Source organism: Hibiscus syriacus, unplaced genomic scaffold (genome assembly GCF_006381635.1).
Source record: "Hibiscus syriacus cultivar Baekdansim isolate YM2019G1 unplaced genomic scaffold, ASM638163v2 tig00111754_pilon, whole genome shotgun sequence".
Lineage (NCBI taxonomy): Eukaryota > Viridiplantae > Streptophyta > Magnoliopsida > Malvales > Malvaceae > Hibiscus > Hibiscus syriacus.
Genome location: NW_024063169.1, coordinates 843,602 through 852,345, shown reverse-complemented (window position 1 = coordinate 852,345; position 8,744 = coordinate 843,602). Strand labels below are relative to the sequence as shown.

The 8,744-nt window shown below is 30.9% G+C and overlaps 1 protein-coding gene across 1 annotated transcript; it reads left to right on the top strand.

Annotated features, from left to right (window-relative positions):
• Positions 1-381: 381 nt before the first annotated feature.
• Positions 382-7,298, top strand: LOC120169176 (probable disease resistance protein At1g61300). Its single transcript, XM_039177388.1, has 2 exons — positions 382-597; positions 6,966-7,298. Exon 2 carries the CDS (start codon positions 6,996-6,998, stop codon positions 7,296-7,298), a length of 303 nt encoding a protein of 100 aa, XP_039033319.1. The 5' UTR covers positions 382-597; positions 6,966-6,995.
• Positions 7,299-8,744: the final 1,446 nt, after the last annotated feature.

Genomic DNA, 8,744 nt, shown 5'->3' with positions numbered 1-8,744 from the left:
CTCTCTTAAATTTCTGTTTAATTTGATTTGATTATTCGTGAGAGGGCGAAACTTCTTGATTTACATCTTTATAGTTTCTTAAACATTTTTAAGAATAAAATGAAGTTATATTTTAGTCATGTTTAGATACATTCACCTAATGATGCGTTATTATTTAGTTTCTAACATATTGCTTGTGACTTGCAGCCATGGACTTTGTCCTGAATAAGATAGATAACACTTGGACAATCATAGAAGCCTTGATCAACATCGGAAGAACCTTAAAAGGAAATTGGAGGAATTGATTGGTTTGAAGAAAGACACAGAATCTATAATGAGAACAGAGCTGCATCCGAGAAAGAAACCCAAGGTGGAAGTCCAAATATGGTTTGAAATGTTGAAAGAGTCAATGGCGAAGTGCAAGACCTTGAGGGAAGAATTGGTGAAAGCAATGCTTTTACACGTGGATCTCACAGAGAAGATGTGTCAAAGGGTATAAAGGAAGTTGAAGAACTTATTACTCAACAGGGTAGATTTCATGGGGGTTTGGTGGTTGACAATCCTCAATGGATCGGACAAGTTTTATCGACAACAAATTTATCAGGTGAAGCTGTAAAGGCCTGTGTTGAAGAGATTTGGCAGTGCTTGATGACAGAGTCCTTAAAAGGAAATTGAAGGAAGATACAGAATCTATAATGAGATCAGAGCTGCAGCCGAGAAAGAAACTCAAGGCGGAAGTCCAGATATGGTCGGAAAATGTTGAAAGAATCAATGGCGAAGTCCAAAACCTTGTTGACAGAGTGGGTGAAAGCAATGCTTTTATACGTGGATTTCACAGAGAAGATGTGTCAGAGTATAAAGGAAGTTGAAGAACTTATTACTCAACAGGGTAGGTTTCATGGAGGTTTGGTTGGCAACTGCAGCTAGTGTACGTGTGAGCTGTGTGGGTTTGCTAGTGATTAGTTAGGTTGGTTGAGGCTGTTAGAGGTTGGTTATGAGATTGTTAAATAAGTCTGTTAAGTCTGCTGTACAAGCTCTCTTGTATAAATGTGTTGATGTACTCCTTTGATGAATGAACAAGTTTAGTTACTTTTCTTAATATTTTGATAAGTTCTAGTATGAATTACAACATGATATCAGATGCTGGTGATCTGGTGGCGTGGTAAAATTCTACTCGTTCTTGAGCATATTGCCACGATCTTGAATGGCTTGTCAGCAGAATATAGGCCTGTTGTCACTGTGCTATCGGATGCCTTGACATTGGAAGGAGTAGTCTCGGAACTTATCAGTTCTAAAAGACAAGGAGTATCAATAAACTAATTGTCCCTGTATCATGAAAGAAAGAAAAAAACATATTATGGATCTCATTTGAGTTTTGTTTCTTATTTTTTCCCCATTAATTTAACTGTTGTTTAGAAATTAGTAGTGTGATGTTCGTATGTTGTAGTTCATTTTAGTTACTTAGTAGTAATAGAATCTTTTTTTTTTTATCAAAAATTAATAATATATCATGATTTTTTTTAATATCTATTTTCTTTGTAACAAAATTAATAATATATCATGATTTTTTTATAATAATCTATATTTGATTTATTAACTAACTAATCCGGATTGTATATTATAGAGATCCGTAGAAGGAAATAATTTATTTTATTTTATTTTTAGGGTAAACTATAAAAATAGTCATCGAAGTATAAGCAAGTTTTTCTTTTTCCTATTGAAGTTTTAAAAGTTATAAAATAATCACTAACATTATCGAATCACAAAAAGCTGACTTGACACGATTAGGGTGCCGAGTTGTCACTGTTTAACTAATATTTTGACTGAATCTTGAAATGCATAATATTGTATCATTCTCTGATTATATATCTCTTCTTTGTTCTTGTTTTTGGTTTTCCTGAATCTGTGCATTCTCTGATTATATATCTCTTCTTTGTTCTTGTTGTTCCTCATCTGTGCACGTTTTTGGAGGTTCTGTTAATGGAGGGAACATCACCCTAACCGTAGGAAAAGGTTGACCAACTGTGTAAATTTTGGGGAAAATAAGGATCTCATTGATCGTTTCCATGTTGTATGATTGAATTAGTATATGAAAAATCCCAAATTGTATGTTGTCAAAAAGTTTTTAGAAAAGTTTTATCATCGTTATGGAGACAGAAGTCATGACTCCCGTTGCAGTAAGGTCTTCCACTGATGGTGGGGAAAAATTGAAAACATAACTAGCAGATGGGTGTAAGGGGTTTGATATCTCATCACCTCTCTACTTTGTGCTTTTTAGTCATTTTGTTGATTTATCTCTACTTTGAATCACGATGTTAATTTTCTCATCTTAATAAATGTTTGTAGTCATTCTAGTTATGTCGTGTTTGAGTTGTGATAAAATCAAATGTCAATATGTTATCATATTCTATTATTATGTCAATGTTGATGATGATTATCCTTCTTTTTATGGTGGCCGTATCTTTTATTTTTCTTGAGTTTTAGTTTGAGTTTCTTTTTATATTCTTTTATGGTAGATATATATTTTATAGAACATAAAAGATTTTAATTTTTTATTTTATCATGATTTAAATTTTATTTTAGTTTTTTTATATTGATATAAGTTTCAATTGATTAAATTTTTAAATGTTAAATCTTTTAATAGTAAAATAAGTTTTCTTATTTATCAATAAAAGATTGGAAATTTACATTATTATTATTTTAATCAGATTTATATACATAATAAGATTTAATTTAACTTTTTTAAATTTCAAAACTCCCTTTTTATTTAGTAAAATAAGTTATTAATTAGGGTTTATTTTGCCCAAAGTTACAATTAAATGGATAAAATAAATTAATAAAAAATCCAACCATGTGATTAGTTGGTGGCCAAATAAAAATCAAATGATTATTTTTTTCTTTATTGACAGAGAAAGAAAACTAGACTAAAGCTAAAACAAAGCTTCAGGGTTCACAATAGGATCACGAAGAGCATAGTCCCACGAAGCAGCATCTGCGTGTATTGAAGTGGACGGGTGGAGACATATATCCTCCTAAAATTTTCAGATTTTTTATTCTATTTGTTTATCGAATTTCTATCGATAATTTATTTTTATCTTCTAAAAAATTATAAATTTATTTTCCTTTAAAATTTTATATATTTATCTCCTAACATAAAATCATGTATTTGTTACTGATTCTATAGTACTATATGAAAGATGTGGAGGCCAAAAAGCTGTGTCCAAACCATTCATATCAAAGCAATTTCCACACTATTATTCTCACAAGATATGTACAAAAATTTTAAATTTAACTCAAGTCAGTAAAATATAATATGCGACACCATCGACGAGTAACAGTTTGGACCTCTAACATGGCCAAAAACCACATGATTTTGATGTTGCATGTAACATTAATGTAATTGAGAATCAACTAAAACTATTATTTAATGAAAATATATCTTAAAATAATTTTCAACAGTTTGATTTCAATTATGATAAATATGATTATATGGTAATAAAACTATTTGGGTAAAGTACATAATATCCTCCTACTATAAAGTATTATTTTGTTAAGTCTCTCGATTATTAAAAGTTATAAAATAATCCTTTGACTATAGGACATTGCTTTTGTTGAGTCTCTCGACTATTAAAAGTTACAAAATGGTCGTCCGACTATTCATATATTTTAATCTCATCATTTTCGTTAAAAATTTGAGGACAACTTGAGCTGGACGTTAACATATTGACTGAGATATACTAAAATCTAATCGTAGGAATCTCAAACGACTATCATAACTTAATCAACGTGTTATCGTCCAACTCATACGACCATTATTTTTTAATCGAAAAATAATAAGTTTAGAACATGTGATTACTTAGATGACCATTTTATATTTTTTATTAATCGAGAAACTCAACAAAACAATATCATATAATTAAAAGACCGTTTTATAACTTTAAATAATCAATATACTTAACAAAATAATATATTATAATTAAAGATTATTTGTGTACTTTATCTATATAATATATTTTAATTGATGCAACGTGACGTGGCCTTTCCGTTGACCGATGATTCACGTGGCGCCAAGTTAATATCATTACGACTTGATTTGGATTTGATCGAATCTTGGAATTTCCGCCACCTACTAAATCTCATTATTTCATTAGATAAGGACAATTATTGGATTAATAATGATTCGAAATTAATAATTTTTAACTATGTATAAATTCATCTTTACTTTTGAAATTGAAAAGTGCAATTATGAAATAATATTTAGGGATATAAATAAGTCGAATTTGAATGAATAAAGTTATGTTTATTTGTTTGTTTATTTTAAAAATATTTATGTTTGATTCATATTCGTTTAAATTTTTAATACCGTGTTTATGTTTGTTTACTTATTTTTTAAAGTTTTATTGTTCATTCTTTTAGCGTTTGAGAATATGTTCATTTATATGTTCGAAACTTAGTTTAAACTTCAAATTTCATCATGTGTTTAGTTTCATCCCTACGTTCACCAATATTTAAAATATAAAAAAATATAAAAAGTAAACGATATTCTAAACGAGTTGGTTCATGAACATAAACGAACTTGTTTATGAACATAAATGAATTGAACACACATATGTTCTTAATAATTCGTTTATTAAATAAACATAAAAAAAATTATTTATCTCATCAAATCAACTTAAAAATAAATGTTATATGAATAATTCATCAAATATTTATTCATTTACTTAATTAGTAATATTATGTTCTACAAGTAGATGTTATATTATACTAATTTTTATTTTCTTTAAAAAATATTTGAATGATGTGACCTTTTAAAATTTTATGTTGACAAGTCATAGTGTTCGACAGTGATATAAAAAAGTATATCAAAATAATTGGTAGAATTAAAATTCGGTATCAAACAAAAAGTAAAAGTATTAATTTAAGAGAAAATATCAAATACAATGACCAATTACTTAATAAGCCTTTTTTTTGGTCAAGTTAGCATTTAACTGTAGGGATGATTACAAAAAATTTGAACGGGGGGACTAATTTATTCAAGACAAAAAAAATTTAGTCCTTTTTTAGTAGAACCAAAATGCAATATACCGCTTAGTACAAGGACTACTATGGTAATTTCACCTTACGCTTACACATAGTTCTGGCGAGGTTATTAGCTGTGAGACTTAAATGAGTTTTTGAGGAAGAGAAGTAATGATCTTCCTGTATGGAGTTTTGTTTTGTTGTTTCGATAGGCCGAGAGCAGTTGGCACGATTTGAAAAATTGATTTTTGTGATTTAATTTGATTTGAATCGACTACGAGTTTAATTTTATAAATTCGACTTTTAAAAAGTTTCAAGTTAAAATCGAGTTGTAAAATACAACTCGAATAACTCAAATTTTTAATAATTAGTAAATTAATTTTCAAGTTTAAGTCGAGTCCCTCGACTCAATATATATACATTACATATGCAAAAAATATGAAGAAATATATTATATATTATATACGTTATAAAATATCTTTAATTTAAATAACATAATATCATAATATTATAAATATTATAATTAAATTTAAACAGGAACTAAAAAATTAGACTCAACTAGAAAAAATTTAAAGTCAACTTCAAATTATAAAATAAGACTTGTCAACTCAATAACTTAAAATTTTTGACTCGACTCAATCGAACGTTCATCCTAGTTAATGAGACCATTGAAATATCAATGTTTTAAAACCGGACCGGACCGGCCGGTTCGACCGGTTGAACCGTGAACCGGTGGTCTGTCCGATCCGGTTAACTCCCAAAACCGGACTAGCACAGAACCAGTAAAGAATCGAAAGAACCGGCTGAAAACCGAGAAAACCGGCTGAAAACCGGCAAAACCGGTTTGAACCGCCGGTTCACTTTTTTTCTTAAAAAAATTAACCAAACGACGTCATTTGTTCGAGCCGAGTCAAATTCGAGTATTGCTGAGCTCGACTCGAACTCGAAAACTTTAAAAGTAAGCTCAACTCGACTCAAAAACTCACGAGCTAAAAATTATCAACTCGAATATAATATAAAACTTGAAATCGAAAAGGCTCGAACTCAAAAAAAAATTAGAAGTTCGATTGAAGCCTAAAATTTGAGCTCAATTGAAGCCAAAAATTTTAGCTCAATTGAAGCGAAAGAATAGTTAACTTTGTGCTCACCAAAAGGCTCCATGATTTTGAATGTCAAATTACCTCTATTATTTATAGAAGTAAGTTGAGATGCTCTTCTATGTTTCTTAGCCATGTGATATTGTTTTGTTATCATATTTTTACTCTTTAAACTTTTGTGATACTCTTCTATGTTTTTTTCAATTAGCCACATTTGTTATAATTTTTTTTAAGCCCCATTTATTTGTTATATAATTATATTTATTTAATATGTTTTACCTTAAATATTATGTTGTAGTTGATTTAAATCATTTTGTTTCACTTGATTTTATGGTTTTTCATTTATACATATTATGACTTGTGATATTTTTATACCTTTTAATATTGTAAACTTAAAAAAAGTGTTACATATATATTAATATTGCTTTGAATATTATGTAAAATTAAAAAAATATATTATTTTATATAAAATTCGGTTCAACCGCGGTTGAATCCGGTTGAACCAGTAAACCAGTGAACTAGTACCTTCACCGGTTCAATGTCCGATCCGGTTTTGAAAATATTGGAAAATATTAAAAGAAGCAGGCGGGCATTAGATAATGTCCCTGCATCTGCTCATCCGTCTTTCCATTTGGCTCTTAATTCTGTCACTCACGGATGATCTCTATATAAATCGATCTCATATTCCCATCGTCGTCAATTACGTCCCAGATTTTAGGTATTAGATGATCTTCAACAGGATAGTCATCATCATCAACAGTTTATCCGATATCATCGGGGTTTCGTTTGTTAGTTCATTGATCATTTGTTATTTGGATTCTGTGGTAATTCAGTACTGGTTTCTTTTGTGTTATCAGTGAAGCTGTAAAGGCCTGTGTTGAAGAGATTTGGCAGTGCTTGATGGATGATGAGGTTCCAAAGCTTGGACTTTGGGGGATGGGTGGCGTGGGGAAAACAAGCATCATGAAGGTTATAAACAACCAACTCTTAAAAGAGACGGGGAACTTCGATATTGTGGTTTGGATCATTGTATCCAAGGAGATGAGTATTGCTAAACTGCAGAAAGACATTGCGAGTAAAATTGGAGTAGATTTTTCCGGTGATGAAGATGAAATAACAAGGGCAGGGATGCTCTATGAAACATTGTTGCAAAAGAGTAGGTTTGTGATGATCTTGGCGATTTATGGAGAAAGTTTCCCTTAATAAGGTAGGAATCCCTGAACCGTCTGTTGGGAGTAAGTGTTGACAACTCGATCATCTGATGTGTGTCGATAAGTGGACTGTAGAGTAATTAAAGTGAAGCCTCTAACGGAAGAAGAGGCCTGGAAGCTGTCCTTGGAGAAGGTGGGTCGTGATATTCTCAATATTCGAGGGGTGGAACCAATTGCAAGGTCAATTGCTAAGCGTTGTGCAGGTTTGCCCTTGGGAATAATTACTATAGCTTCTTGTATGAAGGGCATTTATGACATCTCAGAATGGAGGAATGCACTAAAAGAATTAAGTCTACTCAGAAAGAGTTTTAATGGATTCGAAGATGAAGTGTTCCAACAATTACAATTTAGTATGTGTAGCCACCATTTTTCATAACCCCTAAATCCCATAACCTCAAACCTCAAAAATTCAAACCTGATAGAACCTTAACCCTAATCCTAACTATAGAGATATCATGATTCAACCGCCACCGCCGATCCAAGCTCGCTCAACAAAACCCCGGAATATCCAGAGCATTAAAAGCACACCATCATCAACAACAGTGGATCCACAGTATAGCTAGGATTTTTTTTATTTGTTTTTTAATCTATGTAAATTGATTATAAGAACCAAACCATATAACAGAGAAGAGGGGCTTCCTCTTCGTTTTTTCCAACAGAAATACAAGAACCTTCTCTTAAGGTATTTTTTTTCTTCCCAATTTCATTTTTCTTTGGTTTTAAAAAGATAATAAAAATTAAAACAAAGCTTAAATAAATTTTTTTTGGGAAAGAAAATATGTTAAGAGTAAGTTTACCTGGAGTTGATTGTGTTCCAATCCTTGAGTCGAATCGTAGGGAAAGCGATTAGAGCCGGGTTAGTGTAGTTTGGGTAGTGGCGCCTCCGTGTGTGGTGGCTCTGTTTTGGTTCTTTAGAGTGAGCAACCACCGTGGGTTGAGGGGAAGAGAAAAGGGAGAGAAAGAGTAAGGGAATTTTAGAAATCCACGCAGAAATGAGTTCTGGTAAAAGGGAGGAAGTTGATATCTTAGTATTTTTGGGTAAACCACGCTAAAGGTCCTTGGAACTTTAGCATGTTTTATTTGGCCACTAGTTTTAGGTTAAACTACCTTACTGGTCCTTTACGTTGAATGTGATTCGTGATTTAGTAACTTTTTAGGGTAAATCAAGCCGTAGGTCCCTTACATTTTAGCATGTTATGTGATTTAGTCATCATTTCATTTTATTTTCTAAGATTTACGAATTAGATGCATGATTTTATATTATTGTAATTTAGTCCTCTGTTGGATGTATTATTTTTTGTTCGAGATTGGCTACTGATGATGATGTTTTTATATTTTAGTCCTATGTTTATGGTTTTATTATGATTTTGGTGCTTCTATGTGTTATTTTCTTGTTTAATGTTATAATATTTGCTTTATTAATGTTTAGGATATCAAA

What these genes read in the sequence shown, in the direction of transcription:
- LOC120169176 (XM_039177388.1), top strand. Translation starts at nt 6,996, where the DNA reads ATGGATGATGAGGTTCCAAAGCTTGGACTTTGGGGGATGGGTGGCGTG.